A 26,585-nucleotide genomic window follows, 5' to 3' on the forward strand; every position below is an offset into this window, starting at 1 on the left:
ACGATGAATCTTTAATTAGAGATTATGTCCAGTGATGAAACCTCCAGGAATACGCCTGACCAAAATTGGCCACCCTAGCTGAAGGGGGCCATTAATGGGGCAGTGATTGTGAGCAGGCCTGATGCCTTTACCTTGACTTAGTGTGAATAATCATTCAGGCTACGATTTGTCACAGCAGTCATGGATTCCGTGACTTTACCAAACCTCTGGGACTTCTTTGGCTTCAGCTGTCAGTGGCTGAAGCCGGGGCTGGAGGTGGGACTGTGTGCCCCTGCCCTGCTGCTGGGGGTGGAATCAGGACTGGGCACCCCTGCCCTTCAGCTTACGGTGGGGCTGGGGTCATGTGCACCTGTCCCACAGCTGGGGCTGCAACGGGGACCATGTTCCCCACTCGTGGCTTCCCAGGGTCATGCGCCCCCCGCTGTGGCCAGGGCTGTGCGCCTGTGGCTGGGGTTGGAGCCAGGACTGTGTGCCTCTGCCCCGCAGCCAGCCCCAGAGTGCGGGTTGTGTGCCCCCCATGGTGGGGGAGCTCGGCTTGTCAGTCCCTGCCCTGGGACTTCAGCTGTCATTCCTCCCCCCTCACTTAGCCCTCTCGCCCCCCTGATTGTTTTTAGTAAAGTCACAGACAGGTCACGGACTCCCGTGAATTTTTGTTTATTGCCTGTGACCTGTCCACGACTTTTACTAAAAATAACCGTGACAAAATCTCAGCCTGATTAATCACAACTGGGAGCCATTGTGTCTTGAGCATAGCACTCTGCGCTCTCATTGAGTCTCGTTAACGCTGGTTCTTGCGAATAACCTGGGATCTAGAGGCAAACTCACTGACTAACTTCCTCCCTTTGCCATCTATTCTCTTCAGCTTCTTCCACGGCATCCATCCCCTTGGAATCTGAACACCTGCCCTTCGGGTTGTATTTTGCAAGGAAAAGAGCTAGGAACTTTTGCTTTCATGAAAGCCACATTTAGCCCTGACCCAGCCAAGTCCCCAAAGCAGTCAACCCCGAATCTGCTTCACAAAATCCAAGCTCTATCAATCACCTTCCTGCATCATTTCTGCTCCCCTTTGCCCGAATTCCTGTTCACTCCTGGATCCCTTGTGTTTATATAATGACCCTGCCTGCACTATTGGTTCCAGTTTTTGAAAATTTCCATGAGATCCCTTCCGAGTCTCCAGTTGTGCAACCACAAAGACGTTACCCCTTCGCTGTGATCTTCCAGCTTGATACAATCTTTGCTGCCCTTTGTTCCATTCTCGCCTGGGCTGTAATCTCCCTGTGGTCTGGCGATGGGGATTGCCCAGGGAATTCTAGCTTGGGAGGAGAGGGGCACCTGCGGCAGTAACAGCGTCATCTCTGTCCTTTAAAGGGCTCGATTTGCAAGAGGAGGGGCATGCTGGCATGTAGAATATGCTCAGTGCAAAGTGCAGTAAGGACACATCCATGCAGACCCTCAGAGCATCCTCTGCCGTGATGTCCGAGCCAGGTCTGGGCCTGTGGGAGATTAGACGTGTCCAACAGATTCAGGGTTTTATAAAATGGGGGAAAATAATAAAATCTAAACTAAGCACCAGACCCCAGAGGCTCCATTAGGAACGTCCCCATTGCTACTGATTTTACCCAGAAGGCACTCGTGTTCTTCAGTGAAGGGCAGCAGTCAAACAGCTTCAGATAAGCCAAGTGGTGGGTGTTCTGGAGACATGTCAAAGTACAGAAACAGCCAACGCTAGACAGAATACAGGGCTGCTGTATAGAATCGCTCCACTATGCACTTGTACCTATTAGGGAGAGGCAGCAAAGTGTAGTGGTTAGAGCTGGGGTGGGCCTGGGTTCTATTCCTGACTGCTAGTGACCTTGGGCAAATTGCTGCATGCCTCAATTTGCCCATCTATAAAACGGTGGATCAGAACCCCACAGCACTGAGATCACCAAATGGACTTAGACGCGAGCTATATTAATGCTGCAAAGGAATATTATGAGATTTGTATGTAAACACCACTTAGCTCGGTGGGAAATGTGTTGCATGAGCTGTGGCGTGCAAGCGGGAAGTAAAGTGTGCAAAAGAGCATGTGCAGAGAACTGCCACTTGCACTGATGCTGCAGGTGCAATTCTGAACATAATTCTTATTTTTTCTGTGCAATTTTGCAGACCGGACCCCTCGACTGAGCATTTTCCTGCACACCTCAGAAAAGGAGGTCTATTTGGTAAATCTCATTTTAAATCAGTATTTCCCAAAGTGTGGGGAACAAACTGAAGTTCTTGCCAAGGGTGCAGTATGGAGAGACTTCTATTGTTTTCCAGAGTCAGTTTTCATTTTAGTCAAAACATAATTAGTCTTATGGCTGTGAAAACAACCTTCAAAATGTGACACAAGTTTAGCTGATGCAGCAATGTCTGCCTGAGTTTGCAGAGTGCCTGAAACAATAGCTTTCAATGGGTGCTATTAGATGCCAGAGATGCTATTTTAACTCCCATTTTGTTAATTATTTCACTGCTCATCAAAGCAGGTAAGAAAGGAGAGGAAGGATGATATTATGATGATCTACATCAATATTTCCCAAACTAGGGGCATAAAGGAGCAAGAAGATGTATACAAATTGAGAAATTTTGACCTTTTTTCAGAAGAACAAATTTGGTTTTATTTTCCTGAAGGGGGCTCAACTTTTAATAGTTTCAGAAATGCTGACTTAAATTATCATGTTTCATAAGCTTATAAGTAGAAGTAGACAGGAAATGGTTTTCCCATCATGTGAATTTTTTCAGGGTATCAAAAAAACTTCCTGTCCTGTATCAGGAAGGAATGTCAAAAATCTCAGAAAATTTCATGTACCAAAAATATGAAAATGATTTTGTTTGGGGTCAATCAAAATGTTTTGTGTCAATAATTTCAAAACATTTCATTTTGATTGCATCCATTTTTTCTTGGAGTCTAAATTTATTAAAATAGCTAAATTAAAGTTTGCTTTGACTCAACAAACCCAGAATTTCTAGTTCAATAATGTCAAAACAGGATGGTTCTACAATTTTAAAACTTTCTTTCCAAAATTGTTGGAGGCGGGAGATTTGCGAAAACCAATCCTATTTTGTGAAGTTTCACAAATCAGTATTTTGGGGGTGAAAAAACAGTTTGTCGAAAAATTCCTAACCAGCTCTTCTCACAAGTGATCTTTTGAACAGGAACACCTGACTCAGAGGACATAAATCCTGCTGCTGTCTCAGACTCTTGTGAACATAAGAACGGCCATACTGAGTCAGATCAATGGTCCATCTAAACCAGTATCCTGTATTCCCACAGTGGCCAATGCCAAGTGCTTCAGAGAGAATGAACAGAACAGGTAATCGTCAGGTGATCCATCCTCTGTCACCCATTCCCAGCTTCTGACAAACAGAGGCCAGGGTCACTCAGAGCATGGGGCTGCATCCCTAACTAGGATGACCAGATGTCCCGATTTTATAGGGACGGTCCCGATTTTAGGGTCTTTTTCTTAAATAGGCTCCTATTACCCCCCACCCCCGTCTCGATTTTTCACACTTGCTGTCTGGTCACCCTAACCCAGACCATCCTGGCTAATAGCCATTGCTGGACCGATTCTCCATGAATTTATATAGTTCTTTTTTGAACCCACATATACTTTTGGCCTTCACAACATCCCTTGGCAAGAAGTTCCACAGGTTGACCGTGTGTTGTGTGAAATACTGTACTTCCTTTGGTTTGTTTTAAACCTGCTGGCTATTAATTTAATTGGGTGACCCCGGGTTCTTGTGTTATGTGACAGAGTAAATAACACTTCCTTAGTCACTTTCTCCACACCAGTCAAGGTTTTATAGACCTCTGTTATATCCCCTCTTCATTGTCTCTTTTCCAAGCTGAAAAGTCCCAGACTTGTGCCTCTCAGTTTACCCTACCAAGGCTGTCTCTTGATCCTGCTGTCTCTCCCCTACCTGTGTCTTACAAGCAGCATGATCCACTCATGGACATTCTCCTGCACTGGAAAGCTGAAAGGTCAGCAACATTGAAGTTAGACAAACTGGAAGCATGCCCGTTTCCTGGGAGCTCCAGACACTGAGCCCTGGTCTACACTGGGCGGGGCGGGGGGGGGGGGTGTCAACCTAAAATATGCCGACTTCAGCTACGTGAATAGCGTAACTAAGGTCGGTGTATCTTGGGTCGACTTACCTGGCCGCGAGGATGGCGGCAAGACGATTGCTGCCACTCCCCTATTGACTCCACTTCTGCCTCTTGCGAACTGGAGTTCCAAAGTCCATGGGGAGCGCTATCGGGGGATCAATTTTATCGTGTCTACATTAGACACTATAAATCGATCACCGATAGATCAATCACTACCCACCAGACCTGCTCTGAGACTCACTAGGGAGATACATGATGACTGAGCAATAAGTGCCCCCTCTGCGTGGTGTTTCTCAGTCTCTGGATCTTCCTCTTGTTTCCTGGCTGGATCTGTCCATTCTCACAATCAGTCTGGCCTGTTTCCATCTCTTCTGCCAACTCTCCCATTATTTACTGCATCTTCTCTGGTAGTGCAACCTCCTCCCCGGGGATAATATTATTAATAATTTATTATTGTAATTCCTCTAGGGGCTCTTGTTATAAACCTGGATCCCACTGTGGGAGGCACTGTATAATTTATAGGTGCCATTCTTCCCAGGGCAACATTCACCAGGGAGGAAATTCACCCCATGCAGAGAGGCCAGAACAATGTCTAACCACCACTTGAGTCCCCCATAGACTTCAATCGGACTCAAGTCATGCCTGACCCTTGGGCAGGCTCCCTGCACAAGGATGAATGTCACCTAGCAGATGGGCCATGGCAGTGCAGACTTCCCTCCAGTTGAGGGCTGAGGGTAACACCTCTGGAGTGAAAGGGGAGTGCACTGACCAACCTCCTAGCATCAATTCAGGGCACTGCCACTGTCTCATGAGTTAGTGCAATCCATTGCCATTGCTTTATTTTGAAGCCCATCATTCATGCCTACTCTTTCCTCAGCACGTACTAAGGAATTAAATAACTGTTCCCAATAAATCAGGGAGGGAGGAGAGGCCAGGGGAAGGGACCTTTTTCAATGGATACTTGACATTAATGTGGAGAAGGTAGAGGGGAGGGATAGCTCAGTGGTTTGAGCATTGGCCTGCTAAACCCAGCGTTGTGAGTTCAATCTTTGAGGGGGCCATTTAGGGAAGTGAGGTAAAAATCTCTCTGGGGACTGGTCTTGCTTTGAGCAGGGGGTTGGACTAGATGACCTCCTGAGGTCCCTTCCAACCTTGATATTCTATGAGAGATGGTAGGAAGCTATTAGAAAAGGCATCAGCTGCAGCGGAGAAGGCTCTCGTCCCACCAGCTCTGTTGAGATGACAGAAGAGGTCAGAGCTGAGGGATGGGAGAGGGAGATAAAGAAAGAGACAGCAATGTCAGGCATTCCCAACCCAGAATCTGAAATAAAGCCCTGATTCAGCAAAGCACTTAACAGCATTGCTCAAGTCCCACAAAGTCTTATGCGCAGAGTGCACAGCTTAGAAGTGAGATGGCACTCCCTTCACTTGTTGCCTAAATAGCATTTCAAGCCAGAATTGAAGGTCAAAAAAAAATCCTCTAGTAGATTTCAGCAGAGAAAAGTTGACCTATAAATAACTTTAATTATTACAGTTGATTAAGCAATTAATTCCTGCTCATTATTGTTCCTCTTAAACAGGGACACAAAAGCACAGAAGAATTTCACCCACCTAGATCAGATCATTGGCACGTCAAGTCTAGACTCCTGCCATGGCCTTCAGAGCTAGGCCAAAGACCCCTTACTCATCATGCACTGAGAATGAAATTTACCCTGTGTAAAGGGCCAGCACAAAAGCTACAGTGCCAAGGGGTTGCACTGGCTCACTGCATTCAGGTGAATTTCACCCCAAACTGGTTGTTTAGCAATGATGTCTGTAGAATAGGGGCGTGTGAAATAGCCATTTGCTAGGGGTGTTGGTCACAATGGTCATGTACTTAATTCAAATAGTTCGGCCTTGAGTAACTGGGTGTGCCATGGAATTTTCCACAAGTAATTGACACAAAGACATTCCAGTACAGATTAGCTTTGAATTTAATTTAGCAAGGAGCTGGTAGAGAGATTGTCCGACTGGGCATTCCTGAGCGAGGTCCGTTTATTGACAGGGACAGGAATGCAGAGATAACATCTTTCCAAGAGGCCAGTGTGTCTAAGAAAGTGAAGAAGCAGCTTCCTACAAGTGTCCAAGGCCACCCATTCGGAATGCAGATGGCAAGCGCAGCCAAGAGGGGCTTGACTCTTGTTGGGTGGTGCTTCGGGAGTAAAGGCTTCACCTGCCTGACTCCTCACAGCCCAGTTCTGAGGAGGACACAGAGGAAACTGGCTGAAATCCCCATCACCATGTAGCTGATTTGTATGCTGACTGCCCCATCCAGGTTGCACAAGTCAGAGTTACAGCAGAAGGTGGGGCGAGAGCTCCCGATTTCATCCACGTCAGACGGGATGCATTTCTGAGCACAAGACTTGACGACGGTTGAGTCGCCCACGAAGGGGTAAACTACAACATGTCAAAGCAAGAGAGAAGAAAAGGGTATTAAAGGGAGGATTAGGGGTGGGGGCAAGTTCCAGCCCTGCGGGGAGCATTAAACATCTATCCCATTGGATTCCAGCTCCAATTCCAAAAAGCTTCAGAGGCTGGATCAGCTGGGAACTAAAACAAACAAACCTTTTGCTGGTTTCCTATGTAGAGAATGCCCTACATATGTTCCTTGGAGTCTCTCTCTGTCTCTTTGGGCACTGACCCATCTCTGGTGTCCTTCCTGCGTGTCTCCCTCTGGCTCAGTGAATGTACAGGCAGTTCCACTGGGGCAGCCACAAGCTAAGCAGGGATACCTGGCGCATGCCCCTGCCTTTACCTAAGCCTGGGTGCATTGTGTGTCATCTGTCTCCCTGCAGATACGACATCCCATCTCTAATTGCTGCCAATCCTAGGCACAGCACGTATCCCTGTGCCCCATTTCCTCTCTCTGGAGGGGCGTCTCTTTACTCGGCAAAGCTCAGCTATGGGCCAATGCAAGCCCCATCCGGGGAGGTACCAAGAATGCTCTGAAGTCACAGGATCCAGTTTAGGCTCCTAAGAGCCCAGTGATTCAGGCACCCACCAGGGAAGTGGGAGATATAGGCTCCAGTCACTCTTTCATTATTTATCCACAACAGGAGAGATTGACGCTGTCCCTGTGGGGATGCCCTAGAGCTCAGAGCATCATCTGAGAGGTGGGAGACCTTTCTCCTCTGGTGGCAGAGAGGGGAATTGAACCTGAGTCTCCCACATACCAGGCAAGTGCTCTAACCACCTGATGCTTTGTGTGGCACAGAGCAGGCACCTAATCCATTCTTGCAAGAACCCCACTACGTGCCTAAGCTGCAGTTGGTTCCCATTTGCAAATCACTAGCAGACAGAGGTGCCTCCCTGCCCCTATTGCTGAGAGGGGTGGGACTTAGCAAACTCCCCTCTCATCAGCCTCTCCCATTGGCTAGAGGTGTGTCCCCACCTAACGTACTGGCTTTTGTGAATCGCCGTCTAAGGTCTCTATTCATTGTACAGGAGCCTAGGTCCCTAACTCAGTCTTTGTGGCTCCCAGGGCTGTTCCTGTGATTTGCCAGGGCACGAAAAGTTACGCGCTGTGATGCTGAGCGTGGCGATGCCTAAGTCCCTTTGTGGATCTGGACCTAAGTGACTCACCCAACGCGAGTCCAACTAAGTCAACGGCAGAGCCAAGACTTGGATCCACTGCTCCCAAGTACCCGTGTTGCAGCCTGGGTCCATCGCTAGCAATCACAGGGGAACTCTAATCCCTGGGGCTGGGGCTGGATGGACGTTCTTCCCTTCCCTACATTTGAGCACAGGCTTCTCCCTCTGGGAGTCTCTTCCTTACCTTCCTCTCGGGAGTACATTACTGTCTTGCACACAATGTCATCCGTGGAGCAGTTGCTGATGGTCACGCAGAGGGGGGCGCTCATCGGCTCCAGGCATGTGTAACACTGCAAGGCGTGGGCTGGAAAGAGGAACAAAACGGGGTTGCAAAATGGGGAGCAACAGGTGCTGTCTGCCCTTCCAGATCACCCCTGTTAGGGAAACCACTAGCGCCACTCCCCAGAGGTAGTTCTCAGAATGTGGTGCCGTAGGACCTGGAAGTTCCCTACGCATCTTGTCTGATGTATGGAGGGGCATGCTGCAAAATCCACACGCCATGTCTTCGGTGTCACGCCAGGCTACTGTTAAACTGCCTCCAGGCATGCGGATATCAGAGGTTAATCCAGTCCTTTGTAACAATTAGCTAATCAGACCCATCTCACACAGTTATCTGAGTGGCAGAAACCTCAGCCAGCTAACCAGATCCAGAATAATGGACAGGCTGAAGTGATTTACACAGAGATCATTCCACTGGTGGGCCGCTCATTCCTGAGGCCTGACTGTGATTTAGATTTACACTAGAGTCTCCATGCTCATCCCCTCTATATCTCCAGAGCAGTTGCCAACTCTCGCTGGTAAATAAGCACCCCGACTTTCACATTAAGCCAAAAACCAAGCTAACCCCATTTCAAAACAAGGCCAGAACAAGTCAATCCCTAAGAACCCCAACACTCTGTGCCTAGATCCCCCCGGTGTGCAGTCTGGGACTGTGGGGGGGCTGCTGTGCACCCCTGACTCTCTCCCCCAGTTGCCCCTGCTTGCCAGGAGCCAGTCAAAAAAAAAAAAGACACTACAAGCCAAACAAGACAAAAACAAGCCCAATTTCTGTTTTTTTTCCACGGGTTTGGCATGTCTGTACCAGAGTGGTGTAAAGACACCTTATAAATGGCATAAAGGAGCCTTCATGTAAGTGAGAATCAGACTCTCAGCCTATAAGCTCTTTAGGTCAGGGGCTGGTTCTATTTTGCACTTTCTCCAGTGCTAAGCAGTGGTCAGCGCTGACCACAGAAGCGTCCTTGGGGCAGCTAGGTAAGATCTCATTGTAGAGAGCTAGAATAGGCCCATGGGATTTGTGTGGGCCTGAGGGAAGTCAGGCAGGCCCCAAGGCTAAGACCATTCGGTGCTGAGATGTTTGTTCCACATCCAAAGTGGGTCTCACATTATTTTATAAAGTTAAACATTTAAACACAGGACAAATATTATACCAGAAGCAAGTCCTTCGACCAGGAGGAAACAACTCTGGAAAGCACTTGCTGGATAAACTTCCTCTAAGGAGAAGGGCCCTCTGAAAACCAGCCAACCAACCAAGCCCCCAGCTTCTAACCTGAGGCTTTTATAAATGAGGGCAGAACCCAAACAAGCTGCAGGGAAGCTAATTTCACCCCAGTTAGACCCCTCAAAAGATCCCTTAGAAAACTGGACCTAGCTGCTCCCTTTCTAATGTAGAGGGGGTCACTCTGCAGTGCTTACTGTGGTCTGGCTGTTCTCTTTGACAATTAAATTATACTGCTCCTGTATTTAGCAAAGCACTAAACTCAGCATTAGAGCAGTAGCTCATAGACTCATAGACTCTAGGACTGGAAGGGACCTCGAGAGGTCATCGAGTCCAGTCCCCTGCCCTCATGGCAGGACCAAATACTGTCTAGACCATCCCTGATAGACATTTATCTAACCTACTCTTAAATATCTCCAGCGATGGAGATTCCACAACTTCCCTAGGCAATCTATTCCAGTGTTTAACTACCCTGACAGTTAGGAACTTTTTCCTAATGTCCAACCTAAATCTCCCTTGCTGCAGTTTAAGCCCATTGCTTCTTGTTCTATCATTGGAGGCTAAGGTGAACAAGTTTTCTGCCTCCTCCTGATGACACCCTTTTAGATACCTGAAAACTGCTATCATGTCCCCTCTCAGTCTTCTCTTTTCCAAACTAAACAAACCCAATTCCTTCAGCCTTCCTTCATAGGTCATGTTCTCAAAAACTTTAATCATTCTTGTTGCTCTTCTCTGGACCCTCTCCAATTTCTCCACATCTTTCTTGAAATGCGGTGCCCAGAACTGGACACAATACTCCAGTTGAGGCCTAACCAGCGCAGAGTAAAGCGGAAGAATGACTTCTCGTGTCTTGTTTACAACACACCTGTTAATGCATCCCAGAATCACGTTTGCTTTTTTTGCAACAGTATCACACTGTTCACTCATATTAAGCTTGTGGTCTACTATGACCCCTAGATCTCTTTCTGCCATACTCCTTCCTAGACAGTCTCTTCCCATTCTGTATGTGTGAAACTGATTGTTCCTTCCTAAGTGGAGCACTTTGCATTTATCTTTATTGAACTTCATCCTGTTTACCTCAGACCATTTCTCCAACTTGTCCAGATCATTTTGAATTTTGACCCTGTCCTCCAAAGCAGTTGCAATCCCTCCCAGTTTGGTATCATCCGCAAACTTAATAAGCGTACTTTCTATGCCAACATCTAAATCGTTGATGAAGATATTGAACAGAACCGGTCCCAAAACAGACCCCTGCGGAACCACACTTGTTATACCTTTCCAGCAGGATTGGGAGCCATTAACAACTACTCTCTGAGTACGGTTATCCAGCCAGTTATGCACCCACCTTATAGTAGCCCCATCTAAATTGTACTTTCCTAGCTTATCTATAAGAATATCATGCGAGACCGTATCAAATGCCTTACGAAAGTCTAGGTATGTCACATCCACCGCTTCTCCCTTATCCACAAGGTTCGTTATCCTATCAAAGAACGCTATCAGATTAGTTTGACACGATTTGTTCTTTACAAATCCATGCTGGCTATTCCCTATCACCTTACCACCTTCCAAGTGTTTGCAGATGATTTCTTTGATTACCTGCTCCATTATCTTCCCTGGCACAGAAGTTAAACTAACTGGTCTGTAGTTTCCTGGGTTGTTTTTATTTCCCTTTTTATAGATGGGCACTATATTTGCCCCCTTCCAGTCTTCTGGAATCTCCCCCGTCTCCCATGATTTCCCAAAGATAATAGCTAGAGGCTCAGATACCTCTTCTATTAACTCCTTGAGTATTCTAGGATGCATTTCATCAGGCCCTGGTGACTTGCAGGCATCTAACTTTTCTAAGTGATTTTTTACTTGCTCTGTCCTTATTTTCTCTTCTAAACCTACCCTCTTCCCGTAAGCATTCACTATACTAGACATTCCTTCAGACTTCTTAGTGAAGACCGAAACAAAGAAGTCATTAAGCATCTCTGCCATTTCCAAGTCTCCCATTACTGTTCCCCCCTCCTCATTGAGCAGTGGGCCTACCCTGTCCTTAGTCTTCCTCTTGCTTCTAATGTATTGATAAAAAGTCTTCTTGTTTCCCTTTATTCCCATAGCTAGTTTGAGTTCATTTTGTGCCTTTGCTTTTCTAATCTTGCCTCTGCATTCCTGTGTTATTTGCCTATATTCATCCTTCGTGATCTGACCTAGTTTCCATTTTTTATATGACGCCTTTTTATTTTGTAGGTCACGCAAGATCTCAAGGGTAAGCCAAGGTGGTCTTTTGCCACATTTTCTATCTTTCCTAACCATCGGAATAACTTGCTTTTGGGCCCTTAATAGCGTCCCTTTGAAAAACTGCCAACTCTCCTCAGTTGTTTTTCCCCTCAGTCTTAATTCCCATGGGACCTTGCCTATCAGCTCTCTGAGCTTACCAAAATCCGCCTTCCTGAAATCCATTGTCTCTGTTCTGCTGTACTCCCTTCTACCTTTCCTTAGAATTGCAAATTCTATGATTTCATGATCACTTTCACCCAAGCTTCCTTCTACTTTCAAATTCTCAACAAGTTCCTCCCTATTGGTTAAAATCAAGTCTAGAACAGCTTCCCCCCTAGTAGCTTTTTCAACTTTCTGAAATAAAAAGTTGTCTGCAATGCAGTCCAGGAACTTATTGGATAGTCTGTGCCCCGCGGTGTTATTTTCCCAACATATATCTGGATAGTTGAAGTCCCCCATCACCACCAAATCTTGGGCTTGGGCTCTGCCGGTGGCCTTGATTTCTACCCTATTAGCTACCAGCAGAGTAAACGTGACAGGATTTTCCTTTCTCTGAGTCAGTAACGGGAAAGTATATAGGGATCTTAATAGCAATAAGATTTAGGCCCTGAGAGCGTGTACTGTATGTTTAAATTAATGTCCTTTGGGTTAGCAAGATGTCATCAAATATTGGCAGCTAAGCTAACGACTAGTGTATTGTTATTGTTTTATTTGTAAAGGGGCCCTGCCTGGCCAGACACTCAGGGTGCTGTGCAGTTTAAAGCATGGGTGGAAATGGAATGAAATAATCCTATGAAAATAGATACAGCCAAATAATGGGGCTTTATTGAAAAAGGGGGACAGGTCATCCAGAGAGACCCACAGATTAAAACACCTGGAGTCAGCTAGGGTGGGAGCTGTAAAGCCACTCCTCTCTCTGAACAGGAGAGATACTTAACCCTAACTGTTCATTGTTTATTAGAAAACACATACCAGTCAGGGGTAGAGGCAACAAAATTCACTATTGAACACACAGCATCAAACTGGCATGAGCTTTGACCAGCTTTGCCCACCTTAGCTTAGACAGTGATGGATCATCCATCGCTTGTCTCTGTATTGGGTGCTTGGACAGCAGGATGGGTGGCATCTTAGAAAATACCTGCAACATGTAGATTTTACTCACGTCAAGTAGACAAGGGCCGATACAGCTAGTTATTGCGGTGTTCTTCACATTAACACAAGGTGAGCTTGTGTTAAACAAATGAACGCCTTTCTTCTTAGCATATTATTCACCTAACAAAGCAAAGTCTGCTCCTAGCTAGTACATGCTGCACCCTGCTCTGCTCAGCATTCAGGCAGCTCTCTGCTGGATCATCATTCAGATCCGGCTGTGTTGTTCTATGAAGGGTGGCCATTTGAACACTCCAGCCACCCTTAAGTAACAATAGCAGCAGGTTCCCACAGTTATACCCCATTGTCGTGTCATTTCTGTAAATGATGGGCCAAGATACTGTCATCACATGTAAGCCCAGAGCTCACACTGACTTCCAGGGGAGATATCTGCTCACATCCTCAGGCAGAAATTGACACTGTTGCTGTTTTCTTTAAAGAAGTGTGGCTTGATGGATGATCATCTGAGGATCATTTCTATACTAACTAGAACTGGGCAAATACTGCCAAAAATATTCATGAACATTCATTGGAATAAGCAACAAAGAGTCCAGCGGCACCTTATAGATTAACAGACGTATTGGAGCATAAGCTTTCGTGGATGAATATCCACTTTTTTAGTGGTCTCGATGCCACTATATGGGACAGAACACCACACCCAGGAGGCTGCGGGTTACACAAGCTTAAAGTATCTGCATAGAAACCTCCTGTGTTTGTTTGATGGATTGGCACAGACACCCTGTAATCCTCCCAGACTGCACATCTGTTCAAGTGAAGACATGAACCTGTTCTTAAATACCAGTCACAGTGTTGATGCCCCAAAGACATGTGGGGTGCCATGCACTACCATGGGTAAAAACCGATTGAGACTTTTGACCTGCATCGCAGTAGTAGTTTGATCTCTAACTCCATGCAAAAAAAAAAAACCCCAACGAACCCCCAAAACAACACACGCACACACACACACACACACACACACACACACACACACCTAGGAACTGCTTGAAAAAGAGCTATGGAAGGAGTTTATATCTGCAGAACCCCTTCCTCAACTGACCTCAAATTTGGGTCACTGGCCCTACTTTTCACTTCCAGGAGGCACAGAAAATTTCAAGAAAATCCATGCAGCCATGCAGATTTCAGAGCACTGAGAAGCACTGTCCTTTAAACAGGAAGATTAGACCCTGGAGAGGAAGGGCTCCTCTGTACCTCCGCCTGCAGCCCAGGCAGCTCTGAAAGGTGTGAACTGGCCCTTTCCCTCTCAATGGTATGGTCTCTGCTGATCTCCCCAAGGAGATGATACAACCTGCAACACTAGCTCTGACCAGGGCCGGCACCAGGCACCAGCTTACCAAGCAAGTGCTTGGGCCGGCCACTCCAGAGAGGGGCGGCACCTCCAGGTATTCGACGGCAATTTGGTGGAGGGTCTCTCCCTCTCGCTGGGAGTGAAGGAGCTCTGGCTGAATTGCCGCAGATCACAATCACAGCTTTTTTATTTTTTGGGGTGCTTGGGGCAGCAAAACCCCTGGAGCCAGCCCTGGCTCTGAGACATGGGAATGGCTCCATTCCTCTCGTTGGCTGTTCTTTTCCCTCTCCTGAGTGCTTTAGGGCCAGCGATATACATGAAGCATGCCTGTCCTCAGCTCCCCACCCAAAGGGGCAGGGCTCTCCTGGATCCTGGTTACATTGGGGGCCTCCCCAAAGGGCAAGCCGACCCCAAGCCAGGTCACCTGAGGCAGGAGGGGAGGGAACTGGACTCCTCTCCTTCCCCTGAGCCCAGTGGGGGAGGAGGAAGAGGGTGAAGAGGAAGGCTTCTGGGACACAATATGGTGGCTCCTATTAGTCTGGATAAGAACAGATGGCAATCTCCAGCCATCAGCAGGCTGGCCCCGGCCGCCTTACAGATGCTACACAACTTTCCCTGACAGAAAGGAGTTCCTGCTCGAAGCATTCCCGCTCACTGAAGTCCTGAGGGTTTCATATCTCCCAGGCTGGGATCTGGGCCGTAATGCCCCCAAAAATTACACCAATGGGGGCTTGCCCAGCCATCACCACAAAAAAGTGGCCATTTGTCCTTGTCACAATGAAGCAGAGAAGACCAGATGCAGGCCGCGTTTGCGGTTCCTGGGTAGCTGGAAGCCCCCAAGGAGGGCAGAGAACAGGGACTGTCACACATTCAGTCACAATGTGGCTTGCACAAGGTTGTTTGTTTCCTACGTGAGGGGGAATGAGGGGATCACTGTTTTGTGCCCCATGGTAATCCAGGCATCATCTTGAGCTGGATGGAGATGGCAGCATAGCGAGGCAACCCTTAGAAGAACACGCTTGACCTGAACGGAAGTTAGATTGTATCAACTTAAGTCCTTGTGCGTGCTCACATGGGATTTTTCCCCCACCCAGCCAGACACAACAGCAGTTTCTGCTTGGCCACTGCCATGACCGACAGGGACTGTGCTCTCATAACCCACCCCTGGTGGCACAGGCGACCCTGACAGGGAGGTGGCAAGAACAGGCTGCCGACACACCAGTGCATCCAATGACGTGCACTGGAATAATGTGGATCAAAGAGAAATGCCAGCAGGCCATCTTGAACACCACCGTAAGGCCTGGGTGCAGTTAGGGAGACATGGGGGAGCTGCCCCCACAAATTGCAAGCTTCGGGCAGGTGCAGAATTCCCCCCACCCAATGTGTATGGCCCCATTGGCCTGACTGAAGCTGCTCCCTCCCCAAATATAAAAGTCAAACTACCCCTATGCTGAGGTCTCTTGTTCTGGGGAACAGCCTCCAGACGGCAGTGGTGCGAATCAGTCCCACCGCGGAACCTTGACTGGGTGGCCTAGCCCATCATTTCCATGTCTAAATGCCCAGGTGTCTATGAATCACACGCGGTGCATGAAACAAGCCGCTGGAGAAGACAGCTAGCAGAGTGTGTAAAAGAGGATAGAGACTCCTGGGTTTGTGTCAGGCGAGAAGAACACCAGCCCGTGGGAACAAGGTAAAGCAACAGACTCTCTAAAGCATCAGGCCTCATGGCAAAGGCAGAGCCAAGAGAGGATGAAAGAAATCACAAAGCCAAGTAATATCTATCAGTGGAGAGACATCCATTGATAGCTGCTAAAAGAATAGATCTTGGGTTAGGGATCCCAACCTGAAACTTACTATTTTTGTAAGTGATGCTCTGAAACATCTGGGCAGGCTGCAAAGACCACTTCTGTCACATCAGGCCACCACCCATGACTTGACTTCTAGGTTCCCACAGGGACAGATCTTTCTGCAGTTGAAGTCAATGACATTTTGTCACAGATATCCCTTCATTCACCTTTCCTACCCCACCACAAAATCAGGGCTTGGTTAATAAAGCAGAATCTTACCTAGCTCCATGCACACAATGGCAGCCAGCAGAACAGACAGAAGCCCCTTCATCGTGAGCAGCTCCTTGCAGCCTGGAGCTCCTCGTAGGTCGCTTTATCAATGCACCCGCTGGGTGGGTTTTTCTTTTTACTAATTCTGACCATTTCTCTCTCCCCCCTCTCCTCTCCCAGAGATCCAGCTGTACTGGAAAAGCAAGTCTGAGTCATAAAGAGATTAAATCTCTAATTACAGAGCCCCACCTCCTGCTTTGTTGTACATTTTTTATTAGATTTTTCATGCTGCTTGGGAAAGACAATAAGGGGTTGAATAGCAGACAATAGCTAAGCTAATTATGTCCACCTTCTTTGCAACAAGGTATGATCCCCATTTATCCCCTGGTTCTTCACAACAAAGTGAGTGTTACCTAATCCCAGGCATCTCCAACTTCCCCTGGGCCTTGTTGACATTACTTCTTTTCTTTAGCAATTAGTGTCATCTGAGCAGTTTCTGTAATGACAGATGGGACTTTTAAGAGGCAGTGCCAGCAGCTGTGGGCCACAAGGGTTTAAATCTCAAGAGATTTCCCTCCCCACTTTTTGCCCTTGAGAAGTGGCAGACCATGTGAGACCAGCAAGGGGTATGGGGGGCATGGTAATAGCTGGTTAAATTTGAACCCTTTTCCATGCTGAGCCTCCAAAATACACGCAAAGGGCCTCTGTGCAGATGCTAATTTGTGCTCACAAAAATCGGTACCTAGAATCCTGCAACTAACTGCAGCTGCAGATTTCAGCTCTTGGGCATCTGGCTGGGGTGTGATGGCAAAATTTACATCCAGGGAATTGGAGACTGGAGTGAGAGACTCATTTAAAAATGAGGACCCAAAATCTCCTTTAACCTGGAGGGGTGGGAGGAGAGAATGGGCGTCCATCCAACATAAACGTTGTAACTTGATTCGCTGCCCAGAGTCACAGATTGCTAATAATTCCCAAAACAGGACGTGAACTCAGAAACTCAATGCCTTAAGCCTCAGAGAGGCTGGATGTAGCTGAAATCAGGAGGATTGAACTTCAATTTTTTTTGCAAACCACAGCTGACACCTCATCCTTCAACAGAAACTTTGAGAACCCAACTGTCAACTCACACTGGGTCTGATACAAAAGATGAGGCTGTGAAATGCCTTTAGTATCAGGTACAAATAATATTCATATCACTAACATAAAATCATCTGGTATCTCATGCTAGTGCAGAATTCAGAGGCCTACAGGTAACGGGAATATCTACCCCTGAGCATATTCAACCAGTGCCCCATGATCTGCACTGGCTGCCTTTGGGTTTCCAGGGGCTGTTTAAAGTCTTGAGTTATACTTACGAAACCTAATTGAGACACTACCATTCTCCCCTGTCTTCTCTGCTAGTTCTGCCTTTTCTATGTCTATCTTGTGCCTTCATTGTATGTCCTGTATCATGCTGAGTGCGATGTTGGTGCTTAATACATTCTGTCTGGAAGGCGGGGTGCTCCTGTTCTGAATGTGTTCTTCTTACACGTTTGCAACCACTGGCTAACAGGTCCTGTTGTGTAGCTCTGCCAGATAACTTTGCAGCTGGAACCTTCGTTAGCCAGTCTGATTCTGATTCCCGTGGCTTGCAGTTTATAAATAGAAAATAATAGCTGAGCTGAAAGGAGACAATCCCACCCAAAGGTTATTAAATTCTCATTCCTTGGGTTGTCACCAGGACTCTGAGATGGAATTATTTCCCGGGGATTCACTGACGGCCATTTGTTGTCGTTGTTTAAAATTATATGGACCTAGAGTTTAACACAATAAAACATTAATCAGAGTAACTGCTATGCTAGAAACCTGGGTTAGGATTGTATTAGTTACTAGACTAGTGAAAGGATCAAGACTTCAATTATTCTCAGAATAACTACTAGATCCTCAGCTAGTGTAAACTGACATAGAATCCTAGATAGAATTTTAGGGTTGGAAGAGACCTCAGGAGTTCATCTAATCCAATCCTCTGCTCAAAGTAGGACCAACCCCAACTAAATCATCCCAGCCAGGGCTTTGTCAAGCCTGACCTTAAAAACCTCTAAGGATGGAGATTCCACCACCTCCCTGGGTAACCCTTCCAGTGCTTCATCACCCTCCTAGTGAAAAAGTGTTTCCTAATATCCAACCTAGACCTTCCTCACTGCAACTTGAGACCATTGCTTATTGTTCTGACCTATATCTACTCAGGCTCCTTAGCTTTAACTGAAGTTGTGTAAACTACAGCTCCCATCATGCTTATGAAAGAAATTTTGGAATGATTTACAGTAAATTCTTAGCTACTGTTCTCCTGTGAATTCAGTGGACTGTAATATTTTGATAACGTTTTATTGATTATGTTGGTTATGAATGTCCAGTAATTGTCTCCATCTCGAGACTATCTAGTGAAGAAGACAGTGGTGTCCCCGACCTCACTATGTACAATATCCCTGCTCCAGGATGTCTCAGATTTCCCATTTGCCAAGCTGAGAACTTCACAAACTTTATAGCAAAGTGGAAATGTACTAACTGCATCTGTTTTATTATTCAGAAAAGAATGAATTGGAAGAATTGTTTGACTGGGTTTCTGGTATTAAATTACCCAGAACAATATGTGCTATATGGGTGGATTCATTTGTATGCCTGACATTTGATCTCATTTAAGCAGGCTTTTGGATGGAAGAAGTTTAATGACTTTGACACTTTGAGGAACACGCCTCCTCTTTTTGTTGAGATCACATGCTATTTGTTTTGTGGTTTCATCACCTCTCATCTGTGTCTAATAGGAAGGGGGTTTTGAACCAGAGGAATGTTAAGAGAATCAGTCACACAGACCTTTTTCAACTCTGCAAAAAGTTACGTAACACCCTATGGTAACTGAAATGGTTTCTCCTCTTCCACCCACCCTATGCCATGGTTATGTAATACTGGCAAATAGCAAGTAAACTTTCTGTCATGGAAAGATACGGCTCTGACATTATTCTGAACACATCCCCTCTTATGTAGAGATCACGCTCTAGTTGTGTTCTGCTTTCATTGACTGATAAGCAAAAAAAAATCCACAAATCAAGCCAACGTCTGGCAGAGTAAAAGGCCAGCTGCCAAAACGTGTTTGGGAAAAGACATTTGTTAAGGTAAAACACTTAATGCAAATTAGTGCAACCAAAACTGGATTTTGGAGGAATTTCATGCCATAAAAAAGATGATGGGTCAGATTATCAATCTGGGACCCATGGGAAGACCCAGCTTCTAGCCATAACCGGCCAGCTGAGAATTCCTGCTAGCGAAAGGAGTTCTCATCTAGGGTAGCCAACTTCTGTGCCAACTGAACCCCAACTTTGAGATCTGGCTCCAAGGGTCCTCTAGCTCACACCTTGTTCTGGCACAGAGCAGCCCCCAGAATCAGGGTGCTGTAACAGAATCTCTGACACCCCATCTCCTGCACTGAGCAGATCTAGTAGACAGTTTAGCCTCATATTAGCGCTACATTTCCATAGCACTGACAATGCAGGAGGCACTGTGCAATCAAACTCCAGGAACAAAGTCCTGTCCTTATTCAGTTTACCCAGGCAAGTGCATGCATGTTGAGGGAGGTGCCTACATCACTCTTGATCCCTTGGCTCTGGTGTTCATGGCACAGTGATACCTGAGGCCTCGTGTTACTAAAACTTCACTGCTTTTTCCGAAAGCAAGTGTTCATAGTTTGTAACAGGAGATACTGGGGGAGTTGTTCTGACTCAGTCTTGCCATCTCTTCTCAGCAACATCTCACTGGCGCACTGCTAATGTCCAACTTCCATCAGCCAAAAGCACTCAGACACCACAAGGATAGGCTTCCTGAATAGACTAGATTATGACGTGATAGTCAGAGGTTCCGGGAACCAGCTGCTCCCATCAACTTCAGCTGGAATTGTGGGTCCTCAGCACCTTTGAAAACAATGTTGCCAATTGCAGGGTTTTTATCCCGAGTCCCATGATATTTAATGTGTTTCTTAAAGTCCCAGCTGCTGGAGTCATATTATTGCATGAGAATCTCAGCTTGCTTGCTTTCTCTCTTTTTTTTAAAAGAAAGTTTCTGCCTCTTGTGTCAGCATAAAGAAAAGCTTCAAACAGTGACTCAGGTGCTCCTAAAGGCTCAAGCTCCAGGAAGCAAATATCCCCAAATGCATTTTTTAAAAATCTCATGATTTTTAAGCCAATTTCATGATTTTTGAATCCTTCCAATCAGCAATTTTCTGCAAATCAGGGCTCTGGGGGTCTTGGGTTAGACACCTAAAGTTTGTGACCATTTAAAAAAATGTGAGCTTAATCTCCCAGTCACCTATTTTTAATGGTCTTTGAGCTATTCACGGTGGATTCTTCCCCTATGTAAGAGAAACAGCCACCACAGCTCTTCATCTTTATTACAGTGACTCCAATAGCACTCGCAGTTTCGAATCTGATTGTATTTCATTAATGATAGCCTAGAAACCCCTGTACCATGGATGTTTCTTTGGATGTCTTATTTCTGTATTGCTTCGCATCTCTGTGCTGGGATTGTTTAGTCTGCAGAATAGAAGAATGACTGGGGATTTGATAGCTGCTTTCAACTACCTGAAAGGGGGTTCCAAAGAGGATGGAGCTAGACTGTTATCAGTGGTACTTGATGACAGAACAAGGAGTAATGGTCTCAAGTTGCAGTGGGGGGGGGGGGAGTTAGGTTGAATATTAGGAAAAACTTTTTCACTAGGAGGGTGGTGAAGCACTGGAATGGGTTTCCTAGGGAGGTGGTGGAATTTCCTTCCTTAGAGGTTTTTCAAGATCAGGCTTGATGAAGCCCTGGCTGGGATGATTTAGTTGGAGTTGGTCCTGCTTTGAGCAGGGGGATTGGACTAGATGACCTCCTGAGGTCCCTTCCAACCCTGATATTCTATGATACCATGTTGACCTCTTGGGAATGGAATTTTTATTTTATTTTATTTTCCATTTTGAAGCAACTCTTCTTTTCAATTTTTATTTTGTTATAAAATATAATATAAAATGGAGGGGGAATATAGGTCAAAATCTGAACAAAACATTTCAGTTTCATTGATACAAAATGTTTTGATCAATCTGAATTTTTTTTTTAAAAATTTCAGTTCATGAGAAATTTCAAAAGTTTTTGGTTTTATTCCATTCTGAAATTCAAGAAATGTCTAAATAGCTAAATTCTTCTCAAAACAAAAAAATCCAGTTTCTTCGCTACTCTATTCCCAGGTCCTTAAAAAAGAGCAGAAGAAAGCCCTAATTCCTCTACGCTCACTAAAGGGAGCTAGGACTTTTTTTTAATGAATTCAGGTTCATTAATTATCCACTGCCTTCCTTCGCATCCTAGGTCATCTCATCTTGCTCAGCTGGCAGACATGTAGCCTGATTTAAAGGACAGCATCTTGTCTGGATCCAGTTTATTCTGGGGGTTCCCAGTTGCTCCCCATCTCCACCCTGCTCTGCATTCTGGTGAACGTCCTGCTGCTGGACCGGTCTGAATGTTGCTCCCAGTGGAGCTTGCTAAGGCCTAGACCACATGGGGAATGTGCCTGGGTCTGGCCCCCAGCCTAAGTCTGGCTATAATGCTCTAAGATAGCTAGCTTCTAGCTGACCAGGCGAGTGGTACAGCTTCCAGAACGTTCCTAGCTAACTGAGCAAATGGTACGACCCAGTTGCTGGAACATTCCTACCTGTTTAGGTGAGTGGTACAGCCCAACTGCCTCCAGCTTCTGGAACATGCCGAGCTGGCGGCAGGGCAAGAGAGTATATATAGAGGGTTAATGCGCGTCCATCACAGAGTTACAGAAGGGGAAAAAGTATGGGCACACCAGGGCAAAAATCTCCCCAGCAGCACGATGAGTGTTTTGTTAAAATAAAAGAAAAAGTGGGTGTTCTAAAAGGAGGTGATTTCACTGACCCCTCAATGCACAAGTTAATATTTAAGAAACCTTTATTAATTTTCAAAGTGGAAAGAGCAGAGCAACCTGCTGCTTCAGCTCTTTCTTTCAACACAACCTTAACTACTGCATAGCTACCAACACCCTCCATGAAATCCCTTGCTAGCATTCTCTTTTGGCTTCTTGTTTAGTGTTCACATGTGGTATTTTAAATCATTTCTTAAAATAAAATAAAAATAACTGGAGATATACCTATCTCCAAGAGCTGAAAGGGACCTTGAAAGGTCATTGAGCCTAGCCCCCTGCCTTCACTAGCAGGACCAAGTACTAATTTTTGCCCCAGATCCCTAAATGGCCCCCTCAAGGATTGAGCTCACAAACCTGGGTTTAAGCAGGCCAATGCTCAAACCACTGAGCTATCCCTCTCCCCCTCACTGAACTTCCAAAACAAGGAAATTTCAGAATAGAAAACATTAAGATGGAGTTAATGTTGAGGGAACAGATCAGTAACATAGTTACAAGGATGCTGTAATTATCTCTAAAACAAGCCTTGCAAAGCCAGGAAATTCACAGTTAAGGTTACACTTGAAAGAAATCCACACGCATCAAGGCATGAGATTGCACAGAAAGGAACAAACAACCTTAACTCAGCCCTGTAGGGGCACCATGAGGAGAAAACAATGCTCATATCTTTACATTCACTTTAATATACCTGGGACTACAAACACTATTATTAACTAATTATTCTTAATATTTGTATTATCCTAGCACTTCAGAGCCACAGGCATGGACCAGGCCCCCATTGTGCTAGGCATTCAAAAAACATGTGTTAATCAGAATTGTGTGACGGCCACTGTCTTGACCAAACACCAGGGACTGAATCAGGGACTTCCAGAGCTAAAACATGAGCTGTTATATCTGGTGCGGTGATGTAATTGGGTGCTGTAACAAACTCATCCTCTGCAGATCAGACGCAGTAGTGGATTCAAAATGTGCACAGGCCAGCTGAGTGCCAAGTCTCCAATCCCAAGGACATGAGAGAAAACCCTCTGGTTCCACTGAGCAACATGGAGTTCCACCCAGTGACCAAGGCAGGAAAGGTGATAGAGAAGCAATTGAGTGATGAGATCCAAGATGACACTTGGTAGAAAAGGCCCAGTGTTAACCCCAGTGGGATGCATTGCAAAGAGGAGGTGTTGTCTCTCCCTGGGTGGGTTCAGCAAGGGAAACCCCCTCTCTGCCCAGCACTTCACACTCCAGTCCTGACAAAGGTGATGACAAAGCCAGCAAAGATGCTCATTGCCAATGCTGGGTAGCCAATTCTCATGTCGACCACCCCATTGCACAAATCTTCCTGGCAGCAGAGAAAAGAAGATTGGGGCGGGGCAACAGTTGTAATCATTGTAGAGAGCGGGCATGATGGGGAACATTTCTTCTCCAGGAGAAGTCAGGAGTGGAGCTGTCTAAACAAGGAGAGGAAAGGAGCATGGGGGAATCAGCATTTAAAAGTTCCCAAATGACTCCTTAAAGACTGTATCCATCAGTGTTGACTTTATCCTAAATTCCATTGCAATCTGTAGACGGGCCAGACTCACCCCCACGGCGCCTCCTTCTGGTTACTTCTGGGAATTAGCTCAGTTCCAGCTCTGGAGCGCCCTCTGCAGGCCGGTGATCCACCTGTCCTCTGGCCCCATGTCCCTCCCTGGACCCTGTGCCCTTTTACATGGAGTGCTGCCCCCAAGCAGTCACCCCTTTCTCTGAGGGTTTCCTCTTCCCAGGCAACCCCCACCCTCTATCCCCACTTCGCTTCAGTATAGACTACTGCCCAGTCTCCACCTAGCCCCTGTTCACTGGGGCAGATTGCAGTATCAGCCACTCATCATAGGCAAAGGGGTTTGGACCTGCTGCCCTTGCCTACCCCTGGGTTGCTCCCAGCAACCCCCAGTACCTCTTGGCCTAATGCTAGGTGGCAGCCTGGGGCTTTCCAGGCAGGAGCTCCCCAGCTCCTCTGCCCTTCCCCAGCCCTGCCCACTCAAGGTACCTTGTCTCTAGCTTCCTGCAGCCAGGTCCCTCCCTCTCACAGCTAGAGAGAGACTGACTGCTTCTAGCTCCCCTGGCCTTCTTATGAGGACCCGTTGCTCAGTTTGGGGCATGGCCCCAGCTGCAGCCACTTCCCCAATCAGCCCAGCCTAAAGGCTGCTTTCTCCAGCCCCAGCCCCTTCCCCCAGGCTGTTTTTAACCCCTTCAGGGCAGGAGCAGGGGTCCACCCTGCTACAGGATCATAATGCCATGGAATCATCCATTTATCCCAGGGAATTTATCCATTTGTTTCTAGTTAAATAGCACCCTGAGACACCTCAGATTTGACAACTCCTGGGGAGGAGGAGGAGGAATTGCCCACAACTATCTGTTGAGATCTCTCAGAGGGAAAAAAATAAAGCTGCTGAGGAAGAACCCTTTCTATTCCTGTGAGGGTCTGCCGGTGAGCCCAACACTTTGTGATAAATGGCACCAGCTGATCTTCATCCATCACCAGGAGAACATCATTGACCAATACAGTGTCTGTGCCATAACTAGATCTAAACCTAGAATGAGAAGGGCCCAGGAGATATAAGGCGTCTGGAGGTGTCTTACCACAACCTTCTCCACAGACTTACACAAGAAGGGAAGATGTCAATATGTTGAGTGATAGCCCCTTGAGCAAAGGCTGCACTAATGCTTACTTCGAAACACTAGGAAGCCTGTCCTCACTGAGAGAGACATTGACAATGTCTACAACCAAGGACCAATACTTCTCCACTGGCCTTCACCAGCCAGGAAAGACATGAGCATAGGTTGTGGGATGAAGTTCTCTCACGCCTCCAATACCTCAGGGAAAATCAACAGATGGATTTCTAACAGAGACAATGAGGTCCTTGTTCCCCCAGGATCTTGCTCTGCCAGCAGTTCATGCCAATTCTGATCAGTTTTGCCCACAAAATAACAAGAAATTTTCTCAAAACGGCATGCCTGGCCCCCAGTGGAAAGGAGAGCAGCCTTGTGGCTGGTCTAACTTACACTCTATTTTCCATTGATTCTGGGAAGAGAAAATAGCCATAGTGCAGGGCACTCCTGGCATGATGCCCCCCCCCCATGTTCTACCCTGGGGAATAGGCGCAGGACAGCTTAGGACTCTTATACCAGCTTGGGCACCCAGCACATGGGGTATTCTCAATGGGACCATTTCTGCTCACTTACTTGTCTCCCTCCCCTTAATCAGCTACTCCCTAAGCAAGGCTCTGATCTTGCCATTGGATTATGGGCTTAGGGATCTGCCTGTGCTGATCCACTCCAGAATTTGGCCCTAAGCACTAGTAATACTGGGACTTACTTCTAATAAATGTTGTGCAGTAACGATCAGCTGTTGAGCAATTGATGGGATTCGTGCAGGTGTTCGCAGTTGTGGTGTTGCACACATGGCAATTGAGTGAGTAAGCTGTGAAAAGAACATAACACAGCATAGCTATCGAAACAGTTTCTTTTATTTGGGAAATCAGCCTTATTCTCCCAGTGAAATGTCATGAATACTTGCTTGGTGTCAACCAGAATTGTGTAACAGGCAGCAGGAATGTCACAGCTGAGGATCAGACCCAGTACTATTCAGACACAACACATTGCTGGGCCAGATCCTCAGCAGCCGTAAATAGGTGTATGTCCATCCAGGGACCCAAACCGATTTAAACCCAAGAACTTAAGTGAGACTGGGCAGTGCTGGCCCCCTGTACAGGGATGAGTTTCACCCATGGAAAATGAAGGGAAACTGGTAATGTTACTGAGATGTGCAGAAAAGAAGGAAAGCAAAGCAAATACAGAAGCAAATAGGAATAATAACTGGCAAAGGGCAGACAACTGGGGAGAGTTCTGAAAAGAGCTACAAGAATTGGAGATCTGAAAACCCTGCCTTTGTAGTGAGACACTTAAGACAGCAGATGATCTATTTAGTTTATTGTGGTGTTTAGATGTTGCTTGGAATTATTAGAACTGGGAGCACTGGCTGTTGGGAGCCTGAAAGGACAGAAATTAGAAGGAGTGGGGAGGAGTTGAGGAGGCTGAGTGAGAGTTACAGAGGGTGCAGCAGCAGCTTGGTAAAGGTGTTTCCACAGTAAATAAAGTCCCATTGAAGCTTGTTAGTAGCTTGCCTGTTTGATGCAACATTTATGCAAGAGCATGCTAACAGAGGCTTGATCAGAGGCTCTGATCCTACATGGGAAAGAGATTTCTGAGAGGAGACAGTTCTGTAAACTGACAAAAAAATGATAAAGCATTCCAATGGATGGAAACGGAAACTAGACTAGAACTTGACTAGAAACAAGGCACTATTTTTTAGCAGGGAGAGTAATCATCCACTGGAACCGATTTCCTAGGGACATGGTGGATTCTCCATCACTTGCAGCCTTTAAATCAAGGCTAGACCTCTTTCTAAAGGTCTGCTCTAGCTCCAACAGAAGTTATAAGCGTAATACAGAAATTACTGGGGATAATGATTCTGATCACATTTGTGTAGCGCTTTGTGCACTATTGATGAACAGTGCTAGATAAGAGGCAGGCGGTGGTGTCATTATTATTTCTGGGTCCAAGTTCTTCATCCTGTATTAAAC

The 26,585-nt window shown here is 46.3% G+C and overlaps 1 protein-coding gene and 1 long non-coding RNA gene across 4 annotated transcripts in view; one reads left to right on the top strand and one right to left on the bottom strand.

Annotated features, from left to right (window-relative positions):
• The first annotated feature begins 250 nt into the window (after nucleotides 1–250).
• Nucleotides 251–26,585, top strand: part of LOC115647148 — a 29,017-nt gene continuing 2,682 nt past the window's right edge. The window contains exon 1 of the long non-coding RNA XR_003999223.1: nucleotides 251–2,204. This is a non-coding gene — a long non-coding RNA (uncharacterized LOC115647148). The remainder of the gene's footprint in view (nucleotides 2,205–26,585) is intronic.
• LOC115647147 (ly6/PLAUR domain-containing protein 2-like) lies at nucleotides 5,779–25,978 on the bottom strand. 3 transcript variants are annotated; one of them, XM_030553906.1, is made up of 3 exons: nucleotides 25,319–25,978; nucleotides 7,944–8,063; nucleotides 5,779–6,565 (listed from the first exon to the last, which is right to left on the bottom strand). In XM_030553906.1, exons 1-3 carry the CDS (start codon nucleotides 25,446–25,448, stop codon nucleotides 6,354–6,356), a joined length of 462 nt encoding a protein of 153 aa, XP_030409766.1. In that variant the 5' UTR covers nucleotides 25,449–25,978; the 3' UTR covers nucleotides 5,779–6,353. The 3 variants fall into 3 exon arrangements, with proteins under 3 accessions (XP_030409766.1, XP_030409768.1, XP_030409767.1); XM_030553908.1 differs by lacking the exon at nucleotides 25,319–25,978 and adding an exon at nucleotides 16,442–16,607; XM_030553907.1 differs by lacking the exon at nucleotides 25,319–25,978 and adding an exon at nucleotides 16,038–16,234.

This window comes from Gopherus evgoodei, chromosome 2, assembly GCF_007399415.2.
Source record: "Gopherus evgoodei ecotype Sinaloan lineage chromosome 2, rGopEvg1_v1.p, whole genome shotgun sequence".
Classification (NCBI taxonomy): Eukaryota; Metazoa; Chordata; order Testudines; family Testudinidae; genus Gopherus; species Gopherus evgoodei.